The sequence below is a fragment of the Eutrigla gurnardus genome (genome assembly GCF_963514095.1).
Source record: "Eutrigla gurnardus genome assembly, chromosome: 9".
Taxonomy (NCBI): domain Eukaryota; kingdom Metazoa; phylum Chordata; class Actinopteri; order Perciformes; family Triglidae; genus Eutrigla; species Eutrigla gurnardus.
The window spans coordinates 8589963-8606270 of NC_139923.1; the positions used below are offsets into that span (position 1 = coordinate 8589963).

The 16308-nt window shown below is 41.2% G+C and overlaps 2 protein-coding genes across 2 annotated transcripts in view; one reads left to right on the forward strand and one right to left on the reverse strand.

Moving 5' to 3' along the window:
* Positions 1 to 16308, forward strand: part of cav1 (caveolin 1) — a 481528-nt gene that overhangs the window by 148419 nt on the left and 316801 nt on the right. The gene's annotated exons all lie outside the window — the stretch shown is intronic.
* LOC311018109 (solute carrier family 23 member 2) overlaps positions 2848 to 16308 on the reverse strand; it is a 33532-nt gene continuing 20071 nt past the window's right edge. Inside the window, exons 7-12 of the mRNA XM_084016887.1 lie at positions 15664 to 15820; positions 12465 to 12718; positions 11278 to 11442; positions 10480 to 10588; positions 3927 to 4022; positions 2848 to 3838 (exon numbers count right to left, since the gene is read on the reverse strand). Coding sequence (XP_083873013.1) covers positions 3657 to 3838; positions 3927 to 4022; positions 10480 to 10588; positions 11278 to 11442; positions 12465 to 12718; positions 15664 to 15820 — 963 coding nt within the window. The 3' untranslated portion in view covers positions 2848 to 3656. The remainder of the gene's footprint in view (positions 3839 to 3926; positions 4023 to 10479; positions 10589 to 11277; positions 11443 to 12464; positions 12719 to 15663; positions 15821 to 16308) is intronic.

Here is a 16308-nt window from a genome sequence, read left to right on the forward strand (position 1 = left end):
AGCTGGAACAGAATATTAGCATTTATGATGATTTGTACAACCAACAATAGAGAAATCTGCATGTCTAGCTCTGAGCGACGACATTGTGAAACACTGCTATCTCACTGCTATCTCACCGCAGGACACACCGAATTGACGCCTCCGTGATGAATACCCCTTATCGCATATCATCGCGCAGAGGAGGTCGGCCAATGCAAATGGCTCCTTTCGTTAGGTAACAACAGAGCTGAATCTGAACAGCCTGTAGGAGTGCTGTTTTACCAGTGGGAGGGCTGCAGAGACCATGCAGGAGTCGCTTGTTTTCCTCATTCTGAGAGTTGGCAGGCTCAGGGAGGACCAGTTTATAGGTGTAGAGCAGAGAAAACGTGTTTTTGATAATATGGGACCTTTAATACTGTGCCAGAAAGTCCCACCCTGTTTTCCAGATGGTCTTGGAGTATGTTGTGATCAACTGCTTTAATTGCATCATTGAAATGTAATACTAAGACTGAAATTCTACCATTGTCTGTGTTTGAATGGATGTCATTGAAGACCTTAACAAGAGCCGTCTCGGTGCTGAGGTGTGGTCTAAATCCTTACTGCTTTCTCGATGAGTTTACTCAGAAATGGGAGGTTTAATATTGGTCTATAATGTTCATTAGTGAAGTGTCTAAATTGTTCTTGAGAGGCTTGATAACAGCAGTTTTTCAAGGCCTGTGGGAAGACACCTAACAGAAGAGACGTGTTTACAATCTGTAAAAGATCTGGGGTCATGCAGTGTGATGCATTTTTGAGAAGGCCTGTTGGCAGAATATCAAGGCAGCAGGAGAAGGATTTCATGTTGTATGATGTCTTCCAAGGTTTAATGGCGCTGCCTGCTTACAGCCTTATTTTCTGATTTTTGTCCGAGAAGGAGGCAAAGTCATTGCAGGCCCTGGTGGAAAGCAGTTCAGGCGCTACTGACACAGGAGGGTTTGTTAGCCTGTCGACAGTAGCAAAAAAGGTTTGCGTGTTATTATTGTTTTAGGCTGTGATGTCAAAGAAGAAGGATTGTCTTGCATTTCTCAGTTCCAAGTTGTAGATTCTAAGTCTCTCTTTATAGATATCATAATGACTGGAGATTTGTTTTCCACCACAGTCTCTTTTTTCTGTTCTTACCAACGTGGCATTTCTCCATGGAGACCTTTTTTGGCCAGGGACCACTTTCAGCTTAGTGGGCGCGATGGCATCAATAATATTTGTAATTTTCACAATGAATCTATCAACAAGCTCATTTACTAAGACCCAAGGGATGGTGGGTGTGGAGGAGAACACCTGAATAAATGTTCTATGGGTGTTTTCTGTGATATACCATATAGCATTGGCTAAATTAGCTTGTATGTACTAGGGATGTCCCGATCCAGCTTTTTGCACTTCCGATCCGATACCGATATTTTAGCTTTTAGTATCGGCCGATACCGATACCGGCCGATCCAAGCATGTATTAAAGATTAAAGATATTTACTTATTTTGTTGTCAGACTCATGTTAAAAAGGGTTTTACTCTTAAGAACAACTAGCCAACTTAAATAGGTTAGTTTGAATAATCCACAATGATTGGTAATGAGAAGCTGGACCTGTTTATTCTTAATAGGGAACGACATGAGTGCATGTATTGTCTTATTTTATCAACTAAAATATAAGTTATAGGTTTTCTCAACAGCTTAATAGTTAATAGAAGTTCAGGTAGAAATAGGTTAACTCAGAGTTCCACAGCTTATCAAAAACAATCCTCCCCCCACAGGGAGTCCCTTGCTTTGCATTCACACTGCTCCAGCCCAAACGGGCTTTAGCCCGTACACACGTCATTACGTCCTAATACTACACACACAATATGGCTTGATGCTGTTTTGAAGGAGTGCATATATTTATCGACAACAATCGACCTGCATCAGCGCATGTGCGCACGAGCGGATCTGTGCTAGCAGGCAGCGCGGAAGCCGGTTCGGTTCCGGTACCGGTCCGGTTCCGCTCACACCACGAGTCTGAAGAGTGCAACAGCTTATCAAAATACAGTGTCAACTTTCCGTGTTTTCAAAGTAGAAAGCGACATCGTGGTGGTTTAACGAGGCGGAACGGCATCAGAACAACACCAAGCGCGTAAAGTACACGAAGAAGAACGTAGCAGGAGTGCGCGGCGAGGATTGTTGTGGCTGCGCGTCTTGCGTCTACTGTGCTGCGCGGAGGCGCTCCTAATGTAAATGATTAATGATTTATGAATGAATTGATAGGTGGCTTATTTTGGGCGTATTGATTTTATGGCCTGTACAATGATAGGGGAAACACTGGACATGCACACAAGTCCGTCTTGTTGTTGTTTAGTGGATACTGGACAGGTCGCGAGGTGTGCGCTAGGTGTGCTGGAAAACGCGGACCGGACTCTGGGGAAAAACTAAAAAAACTGGAATGGATTACCTACATCGGTGCGCTGGAAAACACGGACGGAGTTTTGAAAAAAAAACTGGATCGGGAGTCTGGATCGGGATTTTCCCGTGCAGGCCGATCCGATATTGATATGCATTTTTTGCTAATATCGGCGGCCGATCCGATCCAAATATCGGATCGGGACATCCCTAGTATGTACCATGGAATTCACTGGGCACAAATTCCCTCAATGTCATGCTCAAAGATCTCTTTAAAATATAACATTTGATTTTTAACTTCACAGCTCTAGTGCGATTTAAGAAAAGAATACACACGCACACAATTTTGAGAAATAAGTCGAACCCGAATGAATGTCTATATTAACTTTACAATGTATTCAAAAACAACCTGTCTCAATTTATGACTGATTGAAAATTATAATACAAAAATTAGTAAAATTGTGCATTTATATATATTGCATTCTTAAATGCAAAAGCATAACAATTAAAAATTTAAAAAATGTACTTCTATACAGTGACAAAACACAAAATGAAATGTATAAAGCATTAATTAATAATGAAATGTTAATAAAAACAGACATCACATAATATACCATTCCATTGATTATATTTTCTGGAAGTTACTGTTCTTGATGAGGTAGTAATGATCCTGCTGGAAACGTACGGGTTACTACACATTCCTAACACCTGAACAGTCTGTGCAGCTTCATGACACATTATTTGCATACTAATAGTCTTAACACCTGACTTTGAATTGGAACAGTGTATCAGTAGTTAAAAATAGATGACTGAAACATGGGTAAAGCAAAGATTGTGTGCATGCTGAAAGTCTTAAAAAGATTTGCACACCAAATAAATGTTTGAAAAAAAGCCATTTTATCCTGAAAAATGTCTCTTTCACAAAAAAAGAAATAAGTGTCTAAAGTCTTTGCAAGCTCTTCATGAGGACTGCATGAAGACTGTCCTCCTAAATGCACTTAGGAGGCCTAATCCTCCTAAGTGCATCATGCTGCTCATTGCTTGTTAAGGCACTACAGATGTTTTATTGATCAAGACATCATGTTTTTGTTTTTGTTGAATTCTAACTTTAAAGAGAATCCGTAGTCTGACCTCAACTTTGTTGTAGAAATTCAATAAAATGTTTAAATCAACTATTAAAGGGCCACAGTGTTGACAACAGAACCTCAACTACTGTTTGGTTTTATAAGGCTCAGAGGCCAGCATCAGTGCTGCCCTGTACATTAAAACTTCAGCACTACGATGTCCCCTGCTGGTTGTTCTTGTAGGACGGGAGGAAGGGCAGGTACTGGAAACATCGAAACCTTTTAAACACAGCGTTGCAATACGGGATATCGTAGCACGACTTGTCACAAACGTTTTTGCTTTCCTGTTGCACCTGCTCTTGCCAGCTTTTGATGCCCCGCTCTGTGTTCGTGCCTGAAAAAGAAAAGACACATTGTTGTTGATGGTGATTGTAATGCGTGTTTGATAACTTCTAATTATTAATACAACAATTATTTCATACCTGGAATGGTGTTGTCCAGGATAAACCCAAAGAATCCTCCAATGAACATGTGTGTGGTGAAAAGCACTACGATCACTTGGTCCAGCTCTTTTATTCCTTCAGATAGAGAAGAACAAAAATAAATTACATTTGTTAAACAGTGAGTGCTTGTAAAAAAAAAAAAAAATAAAAAAACTATAAATCTAGTAGGCAAGTGCTCTTTGCTCTCTGTTCTGACCTTCGCGTGGGAGGGCAATAGATCAGGTTATGGCTCATAAAACTGAAAGAAATACGAGCTCCTTCATACCAACAGTCACTGGGACTGAGTAAATCCTGTAGGACCGTCTAACGGCTAATCCACACACAGTCAAGCTCTGATACATCTGTTGGACGGATCTCAAACCTGGTTCCTGTCTTGAACTAATTATATGCTCTGAATATGAATTCCCTCCACATGACCAAAATGACATTTTCATAATCAGAAGCATATCGGTAGGCACAAGACTTTTTGTACAAACTTGAATGTATGCAACATGTCTTAAAGCCTGAGTAGGTAACATTGTAGAAACCAGTAAAGATTAACTAGCTGGCAAAATAAAACACACCAGTGTTGCCAACTCGGCTAGCAGCACTTTAGAACTTCAAAGTCAATTCCCCAAAAATCCATCCATCCATCCATCCATCCATCCACCGCTTATCCTGTATTCAGGGTCACGGGGGGCTGGAGCCGATCCCAGCTGTCATTGGGCGAAGGCAGGGTACACCCTGGACAGGTCGCCAGTCCATCGCAGGGCCAACATATAGAGACAAACAACCATTCACGCTCACATTCACACCTACAGGCAATTTAGAGTCATCAATCAACCTATCCCCATCCTGCACGTCTTTGGGAGGAAGCCGGAGAACCCAGAGAGAACCAACACTTACACGGGGAGAACCTGCAAACTCCACACAGAAGGAGCCCGGGCCCACCCGGGAATCAAACCCGGGATCCTCTCGCTGTGAGGCGACAGTGCTACCCACTACACCACCGTGCAGCCCCAATTCCCCAAAAATGATCATTACAAATATAAACAAAAAGCATAACTATTTTCACGGCTGTCAAGCCAGCAGCTTGTGGAAGACTCCAGTAACATGAAATGAGTGTATGGGCAGTGTGTGCACAGGCAGGCAGGTAGGCAGACAGGTATAGGATGAAATCATTAGACAGGATTACGATCCTTGGCACTGAAAGTGTGATGAACCTATTGTTTTTGTAGAGATGTATAGTTTCTTTGCTGTACACAATTGCATTTTTGAGGGGCTAAGGATGCACAGAAATATTTCAAATTTGGTGCACGTTTCTGAACTCTACAAAGATCCCAAAGTTCTGTAATAATTGAGCTGGGGTGTGTATCTGGCTCCATAGCATCCCAAACGCATTCTAGGGTTTGGATAAAGTTCCACTGACACAACATTTTGTGGAATCATTGCTCTCATCTTTATGGCCCAACAGGAAGTAAGCCATGTTGGTTTGTGTGTGCTCATTTCCATTTTACAAAGACTTCTGAGGACTTTAAGATGCACAAAAATTCACAACCCCGTCTTTCACCATGGTCATGGTCATCCGACAATACCCCAATTCAGTCACAATACAGTCTCTTTTTTTTTTGTCTGCAGAATCTCAAGATCATCCCAATGGTAAATTGAGAAACTTTTGGGTTTTTTATGGAATGGCGTTGCTGTTGCAAGGCATGCAATTTGAATGTTTCGTCATGACACAGGAACATGCTAGATAGGAATGAAGGCCTGTAGCCTACATGTTAAGTTATAATCATAACATCACCTACTGACAACAGGGAGTAGGTCTTGTGACAGAAAGATGTTATCTGGTTTTATGAAATTTACATGGCATCTGGTGTATAACTAGTGTGTGTATTGTGGAAGTGTCAGTGGACACAGGAAGTGGTAAAAATGTGTAATTTCTAGCGGCAGGGACTCCACGCACTAAATACCTTGGAACTCGTTGTGCAGTGTCCAATGGTGAAAGAAATGCACTGCCATGTTGACCCGCATGCTGCCTGTACCCCGAACATGCACAAGGGGCAAGTTTGTCACTGGGCTGTTTGCAGCCTTAAATTGTCTTTTTTTTTTAAGTCAAAGCATTTCATTTCTCGATTGCTGTCATCATGAAAAGATAATTCAACAAATATAACAACAAATGTTTTCTAAAATACATTACCCACCCGAGCTTGAAGATGCCATATTCATGAAGTAAATGTTAAGTGCAAACACAGCTTTTTAAAATAGTAGGGAGATAAAGAATCAGTTCATTCAGTGCAGAAAGTCTTATTTTCTCACTGAGTGATCAGGAAGAACTCTTGATTTTCTATGAAAAAGAGTAGAGGAGGAGAATTACATTTCTGCAAATCCCCACATCACATCCAATGACAAGCTAAGGTCATGTCAAAGATCAAGAATGCAGGCTGAACAAATCCTGATTCATGTGCTATTAGTGAGTAAACTATATATATATACAGTATAGTGTCCTATGAGCGGCCACATGTTCCAGTTAACATGGTTACTCTTTAAACTCAAACACCTATTGCTCTGAAACGTTCCTGATCCTGTTGCAGTTCTGTTGAACTTGAGTGTGTTTTGAATATCGATCGCAACAAATTAACATGTAGCAACCAGACATTTGCCTGGAAGTTACAAACCCACGTTGGACTCACAGGCTGATGCCCAGAAACATCCCGAAAACATACAAATAATGAGATAGTTACAGATCGCATCACACACTTCCAGTGGGTAAAAAGTTATTATTAAACACCTTCTTTTTTGGAACACGCTGCATATTATACCTTTAAAAACAAAGTTCAGGTTGGTACAGCTAATAAAAAGACCAAACATTAAATGTAATACATTTACATTTAGGTCATTTAGCAGACACTTTTGTCCAAAGCGACTTACAATAAATACATTTGTCAAAAGAAAGAAACCACAACATATCATTGCCGATAAAGTAAGAGCTTAAATAGAAACAAGTATTAGGTCCTCGTCTGAGTAAAGTAGTAGCAGTTCAGCAAACATACCTTAAGAACAACAGTGCTATGATCAAAGTGCTATAGGTAAGAACATAGAAGAAGAAATGTATTTGGACTTCTAAAAGCGTGTTTAGTGGCTGAGGGGCAGTCTCTGACATCACTAAACCACCATGACAACCCTAATTTCCTGAGTCAGGGCTAGCCTTTCATGTGGCAACATGTGGTTTATACATGAGGGTGGAGTGGGGTGGGGGTCTGATAGGCTCCAAATAAAAAGTATGAAATTAATTGATTTTCTCTTTTTCAGGCAAAGTTCCAATCCATATCTTTGTCAGGTCATGTGTAAATTGCCTAATGAAGTTTGAAGAAGAATGGCAAACAGTGTGACGTAGTTTAGAAAAAACATAGTCTTGATCAAAGAAACCATGCCAATACACACACACACACACACACACACACACACACGCACATACGCGCGTGCGTGCACACACACATAGATTTCTTGTCCAAAGAGGAAGCAGTCAAAAGTTCAAGTCACCCACTGAGTTGGACTTAAATCCCACAGCCTGTACATCTAAAGACGTCTGGATGAGCAGCAGTGTGTTTACAAAGAGCATCGACAGGCCTCCTCTTGTGTGGCGCTATCAACTGAGTGTTGAGGCTGGAGAAAATACTCAGGGGAAAGAGTGCTTTATCGGAGCCAGGCAGATTACAGCCAGTGACATTAGGATTAGCCAAGAGGATTGGAAGGTAAGCAGCCTAGACCTGACAGACCCAGACAAACCCTCATGCCCAGTGTTGAACTCTGGATTAGCACTTTCCTGGGAGACACTCGCATCACATGACTCATGGGATCAAGGTATTACGTCTGCAGAGAGGAGCCGTTTAATCTTACGGATTGCTCTTTTGATGGCGCTTCATCGGAGGTGGCCACGAAGACTCCCCGCGCCAGAACAATGTGTCACCAAAAGGGAATCATCAGCTGATAGCCTGTGATTGATCTCTGATTGGTTCTAAGAGCTCTGATGATCAGACTTGTGTCTGTATCTCTGGATGGTCTCATTTCATGTGTTGGATTAATGCTTCATGGCTGGATTAGTGTAATTGGGTTCTACCTGTTGCATATGTCTGTACATGTATGAGTGCGTGTAGAAGTGTAAAATGTAGAATTTCCTTCTTTTTTTTCACCACTTTTGGTCCAAACAGTCTGGTTCTCCCAGTTCCCTACTGGTTTCCTCTGACGCTGATGAAGTAGCATAATCCACTGGCTATTCAACAGCATAGACGTCAATATTTTGCTCCAAAAATCAAGAATTGTTTGCAATATAGACTGAGACTAGATTAAATAATTCATAAAAGTCAATTAGTATTTTATCTTTAATGATGCCACAGTAAGCAGAAAAAAGCTATAACATTACATGAAACATTTAAAAAAAATTGTGGGCTGGTTTAAAAAATATGTGATCTTGATGTCCTTGGTGTATTTTCAACAGTGGTGTTGTTTTGTTAAATAATCAACTTCCCTTTTTGGCACTCACTAACTGTCCACTCACCACTGGTGCTGTCACGGTAGTTTCCCTTGGTAGCTAATGTGTAATCAAGACAAGCCTGATGGATTGCCCCTACAGTCGCACTCACAAAGGGACTGACAGTATTACTCAACTTTAAATGAATATGCTACCCTCGGCCTTGCACCCCAAAGCGATAACAAAAAAGGTGTACTGAATCAAGATCGGGAGTTTTAAAATGTGTAAAGGCAAAGCTACAACTGGGGCAGGGGTCTAGTTGAGCATTAAGCTTATTAAAATATGCATTGATGCCAGGTGGTCTGACAAACCAATGGGTTCAAATGATTAAAAGATATGCAACGTTCAGGGTCTGAACATATAAAATGCTCCTTGCCACTATCAAATCTAGGCTAAACACTAAAGGTAACCAAGTTTTTGCCATCTGGGCCTGTAGGATTTGGGAACACCTTGGCTTTAGAAGCTTAGGCTGGCAGAACCACTGCTATCTTTTCAAGGGTAATCTGTAAGTGGAGCAGTGTGAGCGTACAGCCTCCCACTCCTTGTCAGAGGACCACATTGCCCCTTTGATACGGATTTACAGCTCGTTTGTGGCCAGGGCTGTAAACTAGCGGTTGCCACTCGCCAAATGCGACTAAAATATTCCCCTGGCGACTTAATTTTGGAGGGATACATGCCACTGGGGCGGGTAAATGTTTGGCCCGATGGTCGTGCTCTTGCAATAAATTATGCATGATATAACAAAACATTGTAGTAGCTGTAAACTGATAAATTATGACGGTAGCAAACGTCAAGCTAAACCGGTGATTTGTTGTGTGTCACACTGAAGTAGCTCCCCCGTCACTGCTGTAGAAAATAGTTCCCCCGAAGCAACGTAGCGTGCCCGTCACCGCTCTTTAAAAGTTTGGCGCAGTGAGTGTGATTCACACCGGCCGCGGAAGCGCCGCAAATAGGCGCGGCCGTCCCGCGCCATGAAGCGATCGTTTCGGCGTCTGCTCTATTTTTTGCGCGTGCCGCGAGCGAACGTGTCAATTCTGGCAGTAAATCACACAAAGAAACACAAAACAATCTGGTCAATTTTCAAAATAAAAGCAATTTTCAAAATAAAATACCAAGATTAACAAATGCGATCATATTTGTGTATCTCAACTCGCACTGGGAAACAGGAAGAGAAAATACATTTAATAAATGTGAAGAGTAGATAAACAAATATGCGTATTTCAACGGTATATCTGCACTACTTCTCTCTCTCTCTCTCTCTCTCTGTCTCAGTTCTGATGAGTAATTAATGAGTGTTTCCTTTGTCACAGTTTTGCACTGCACAAGTTTTCAATTTGCAATGTTTGAGATGAAATGAATGAAATTCAATTAATAATATTAAAATGTATTTCTAAATAGTACTTTGGCCTCTTTTTAAGCATGTACTGCTCTATAATACTGTTATCTCAATGAAAAGTAGTGAAACATGTATATGCAACAAAAAGAGGCAATTTATTATTTGGCCGGTAAAAAATGTACTTGGCCGGTAGATTCTTTCATCTACCGGTCCCCTTGGCAGGTGAGCCAAAAAGTTAGTTTACAGCCCTGTTTGTGGCACATTTCTTACACACCAATTATATCTTTGCGTTTCCAGGATCAATGAAGACAGTGATGTATTTCTAAGCATCAAGCAAAAAGGACTGTCAAAAAATGTTTTACACTAAATAAAAGTACACCAACAAATAACATGAGAAAAGAGTGAGCGAATATGTGAGTAAGGGTGGCATGACCAGTGTTGAGCCCATTATAATATTATGTAGGTATTCAGGACTGATCGGATCAGGCCTGTTCCAGTCTGGACCTTTTGGTAGGCTACGTGATCACCAGACAGCTGACTGCCTGAGGAAATGTGTTGGTGGAAAGGAAAATGTGTTTAGATTTTTTAGTAAGGGGGCACATCAAGTCAGTGGAGACACATAAAATGTGTGTGTGCGTGTGTGTGTGTGTGTGTGTGTGCGTGTGTGCATGTGTGCGAGCATGTACCTGTGTCAATGATGCCAGGATTGGAGTTAAACCAGGTAGGTAAAACAAGACCGCTGAAGGTAGAGAAGCCGAGGATGAGTAGGTTACGGGATGAGTTAAGATCCACATACTAGAGAGAGAGAGAGAGAGAGAGAGAGAGAGAGAGAGACTTTACCTTGTTGTTATGCCTCAGCTGGCTACCATCTGTGTTTTGGAACTTTGCTAAAATGTGATTAGAAATAATCTGGAACCTCAAATAAGATATTTTTTTCCCCATGTTTCATATTTGTTTGCTCATGACAGGTCAAATCAGGCAAGCCTGGGGACAGCCCTGTCTAGAATGTGCTCTGACTTATTCATTAAAGTATAAAGAAACGTGATGGTGTACTTGGGGCAGATGACACAGACTTTTGTTCTACGGGCTTTAAGCTCTAATGTATGTTCCAAAAGAGGTCTTTTGGAAAAAATGAAATATGAAATCTTGTCATTGCAACAATATTTTTTGTATATACTATACTACACTATACTGTAGCTCCTAGATACCTTATTTGTGCACGTTCATTTCACTTGGTGAAAAAGCGGCATGATTTTTTTCGGAAAAGGGAACATTTTTCTGAGGTTTTACTTTGCAAAAAGAGGCAGAACATGTTGTTCTCCTTAGCTCCTTAGTCCAAAACAAGACAGCAAACTTTATGACTTTCAACCATGACAAAGGCAGCGCACACCAGATCTACGCCTTCCATTCTTACCTTTCATGATATCATATTCACAGGCAAGTATTTCACAAAAATTTAAATATATCCTATAACATGTGTTTACCTGGAGGTTGGATATTCCCACTGCTGCGATCATTCCAAACATAACAAGGAACATTCCTCCAATGACTGGGTCTGGGATGGTGATAAAAACGGCTCCAAACTTCCCAAAGATCCCCAGGACGATCATCAGAAGGCCGGTCGTTTGGAGGACCAGTCTACTGCCAACCTGGCAAAAAATGAGCACAGAGTCAAGTTACCTCATGTTTACAAGATAGGTTAATCCATCATTCTCATTAGTTGTATTTTATCAGGACACTGTGTTGGGGTAAAAATGCTGCAAAGAAGGTAGAAGTCATAACAAGGACACTATCAATCTGCAGTGGTTTTGAGGTTGAAGTAGGCATCAACAGAGAATGGCGTGCCAGAAGGAGAAGGCTCAAGTCAAGCCTGCAGAGGCCATAAAACATTCAGCTGTAGCATAAGATCCGTGCAGGAACTATATGGATTGTATACAGTTTTATAGAACAGTCTATGTTTTGCTTTCAGCTAATTACTTAAATTCTATTTGCTACAAAGTTGGTCTTACTCACAAGCAGACACGTGAAAATGTGGAAGACAACATTCCTGGGCACAAACCCTAACAATTCTTTTAAACAATTTACAAAGGCTTTTAAGGCTCTTTTAAGTAATTGTTTTGGATTAACAAAATATTTCCTTTATGGTTAACTCGGTGCTCTCATCAACCCCATTTCCAGCAGCAGAAGGCAGCTGTTTCCAGTAAACAAGAGCTGATAGCCTGAAATCTGACCCACATCTGGGTCGCAGGAGTTTAAATTAGTTGCCAAATAAGTTTGCACAATTCCATAGTCTTTCAATTATCACTGTAATGTGCAGCACAACTTGAGCCACATGAAGGAGCCTGAAGGGTCGATATTGTTTTGGTAATTGAAAACAATGAGATGGATTTTGTCACTTTGCTTAAATGGCGTTGATTTGTCTTTTCAATGTACTTAAGCACATTTCCTTAACTTTAAGGAAAAGTGATTGACAGCAGGTATTTTGTTTTACTCATCGGCCAAAGTCAGCAACTGGCTGGTACAGAGTGTGGAATATTCATCGATTGGCAGAAACATGACTCCAGATAGATGCTAATGTGCTTGTCCAAATTAAGTTTCCAATTGTTTGCTAAAATGTCAAATAGCAAGAGTTAAAGAGGCCTAAAACACATAAGACTATTATGATGCGTACCTTGGTAATGCCGAGTGCAGCGATGTTCTGGCTGTAGGAGGTGGTGCCGTTCCCAGTTCCCCACAGCGCAGCAAGGATGCAGCCGATGCCCTCCACTGCGATACCTCGGTTTATGGCGTGTGTTGGTGGAGGAGGGGCACCGGACAAGCGAGCACAAGCGTAATAATCACCGATTGATTCCATAGTTGATGCCAAGACGCCTGCTGTCATACCCAACACTGAAGACACACTCACTGTGGGAGCACCCCACTGACCTATGTGTACAGAGAAGGCATATTTTAGTTTCCATACATATAGATAGGGAAAATTCTGCCAAAATACTTCAACAATGTATTTGACAAATTGATTGAACGTCCCATATTTGACGTATATGAAATAGTCAAGAGTGTGTGACTATGTGAACCAAAGTGCCATGTTCACTTCTTTGACTAATTAATGTGAGTCAATCTATAATCCAGTTATGGAACTGCAGGGATGAGTATAAATCGCATCCACCCCCTCAGTGGAGTGAATGAGATTTGCCCTGAGATGCTGAGGGCTCTGGACATTATTGGGATGTCTTGGTCGACACGCCTCTTCATTGTTGCGTGGGGTTCAGGGACAGTGCCAGTGCAGTGGCAGACCTGGGTGGTGGTTCCTATTTTCAAAAAGGGGAAAACGGAGATTGTCCTCCGATTATTAGGGTATCACACTGCTCAGCCTCCCCAGGAACGTTTACTCCAGGGTGCTGGAGAAGAGGCTCCGGCCGATTATCGAACTTCGGATACAGGAGGAACAATGTGGATTCCGTCCTGGCCGTGGAACAGCGGACCAGCTCTTTACCCTTGAAAGTCTGTCGGAGGGGGCATGGGTGTTTGCTGATCCAGTCTGCATGTGTTTTGTGGAGAAGGAGAGGAGTGGACTTGAAGAAGGCTACCGTGTCCCTGGGGCATCCTGTGAGGGGCACTGCAGGTATATGGGGTACTAGGGCTGTTGCCATAAGCCATTCCGTCCTTGTATAACCAAAGTTAGTGCTGTGTCCCAATTCAAATCTGTATTCATTTGGGATTAGTTAAACCATTCAACCTTAGCTAAGTGTAAAAACTTTTTTTTAATACATAAATTGCCACTGAGGATCTATTGCTTGCTATTGATCTATCTATTGCATCCCTGCTAAACAAAATAAGTTGTAATGCGTCGGGCTCGGGCGTGGCCTGCAGGCTCCATACTGCCCCTTTACGCATCCCGAGGTTGGGATAAAGTTCTATTTTTTTTCAGCCAGCACTGACTATGAATAAAAGGTGGTGCATTGTCCCTTTATGGTAAATCTCCCAACCTTGTGTAGTTGTGTTGAAGGATGTGTATTGTGTAATACTGACATGCTGATGTTTTTCTTCAATGTTATTTTTGTATGCATGTCTCTGCAGAAACAATAATCCATGTTATTCCAACATAAACTAAAGTATAAATGCGTTTTTCATCACTTCCACACCAGCATATTCTTTACGACAGGAATCAACAGGCTGACGTGTCAAACGAGTTAACATTAAAAATGAACTTGAAAACTCATAAATTGTGTCAACACCTGAGGTTTATGTCATACATATGATACTGTATCATATTCCTGATTTATGGATTAAATCCACAACCTTTCAAAGACAAGCAAAAACATGCATGTACTCCAGCTGCAGCAGTAATCAAAATACACAGGTTCACATTAATAAAAAACCCTCTTACTAGATGTCATGAACGTTGGAAGGCCATTCGGTTCACGCATATTTATAAATTTTAATGTTATTGTAAATATGCTTACTCCACATCCATTTATGCACAATGAATATGTCGATGTGCTCACAAAAAGTTAACAGGGATGGGTTGTTCCTGGTGTCATATAAAAGGTATTTTTTTATTTGTTTGGTTTGCACAGTTGTTCCTGTTATCATTAACGATAGTTTTCCGGCTAAATTTGAACTGCAGTTTCTGAGGAAACGCATCTTCTGGAATAGCAGGTGAAAATAATCAAAAGGTCATAAAACTGAATTCGTCATTAACATTTATGAATATGGAAACTGACATAAAAACTATTCAGAAGATCACAAATCAATAGATTGTTTTGACAGTGATATTAATTTAATATTTGTCAGAACAAAGAAGATGATGCAAGACTTATTTAGATCACTGTGACAAGATGAAAAACAACTGATAAAATGATTCGTTTTGAAAATAAGTCCAAAAGCTGTTGAATTTTATTAGCGAGAGCTCCCCCACCCATCATGTGCACATATTGGGAACCATTGAGAGCATCCTGCCTCAACAGGACTCAATAGAACCGGACAGCACTGACCTCAACAGAAAAGCCTTGCAGCGTGTAGTGAACATGGCTGGGAGGATCATTGGTGCTCCACTCCCCTCCTTGAAAGATATATACCACATGTCTCACTCGCAAAGCAACCATGCAGCTGATACCACCTAGGCCTACTGCGTTTGTGCACTACAACCACTAGACTTTTTTTTCTACTATATTTTGTTTATTTTTGGTATTGGTGCATGTATTATATGTTGTGCACTTCATTGTTTATTGTCTTCTCTGTTGTGTCTGTGCTCTTTATCTCACGTGGGACAGTGAGAAATGTTGTTTTGATTTCTTTCAGTTGAGTTAGGTGGCACATGCTCCTTGAAACTAAGGAGCATGTGTTCAAATGTTCCTTGAAAGTAAGGAACACGTGTTGACATGAGCTGACTGGCAGGAGGTGATCATGACAATTAATAGATCATCACCATCATAACATTTTAGACTCTAAATTATCAGGAAATACACTTAAGTAAATAAAGCAATTGCTGATCATTTAGAGTTCCAGCAGCCTTCTGGTGGATCATTAAAGAACAGTTGTGCAAAAGTCAGTAAGGGTGCAGAATGTCTGACTTTTGCATTTGGTTTGGATGTTTGTCAAAGCTAAAGTCAAGGAGAGGCTGGCAGATAGGTAGAATCAACTGTAGGAATCACAGTTCTCAGAAAAGGATGATCGACAGAACAGCAACATTGACAGTTAGTTAGTTTAAGCTAAGTTAGCTAAGCCAGGGTTGCCAAGACTCACGCTTCCACGATCAATCTCACACTGTCACAACAAGTGTGAGATTGAGGCATGAGAGTGAGTGTCATGCCAGGAGCGTAAGAGTTGGCAACCCTGGCTAAGCTAAGCTAAGATAAGTGTGCAGGTACCTGGGTAGGGCACATGGATCCAAGGGGAGTTTCTCACAGCATCCAGGCTGATGTCGGTCCTGGCTGAGAAGCCGTACTCGTCGGATTTTGAAGGAAAGACGTCAAAGATGGTGAGTAAGAAGCAGACCAGCCAGGCGCCGCACATCCCGAACAAAGCCTGGATATTGTCATGAGATACAGAGTGTCTCAATACATTGAACCTTAAAGTTAAGTCAACAAAAATCATTACTGACATTCTTTTTCAATATTAAACTCAACCACATGCAGCCTCACAAAGCTGACTTTTCAAACACCCCAATGCTGGACTAACCGGTTTTAAAACCAGTTCATTGGTCACCCCTGAACTCACAGCTATTGGGTGAGAATCATGTGGAGCGTAGGTTTTTGAAAAGGACCTCCTTTAGTGCATCGTTTCAGGAAGATGATCATGTTTTGCAATTTTGCCTTCATGGGACTTCTGATTGCAGAAGTTGGGCACATGAATGGTTTTAGCATATGAGGAAAGTCAAACAGTAGCTTGAAGACAGAGAAACAAGTTTATATTTCCTTCATTTCTCATATATAAACTATAACGTATACATCCACAAGCCAGAACATGTCATCCATTATATGACCACTTAATGATGAATAGGACTTAGCAAGACA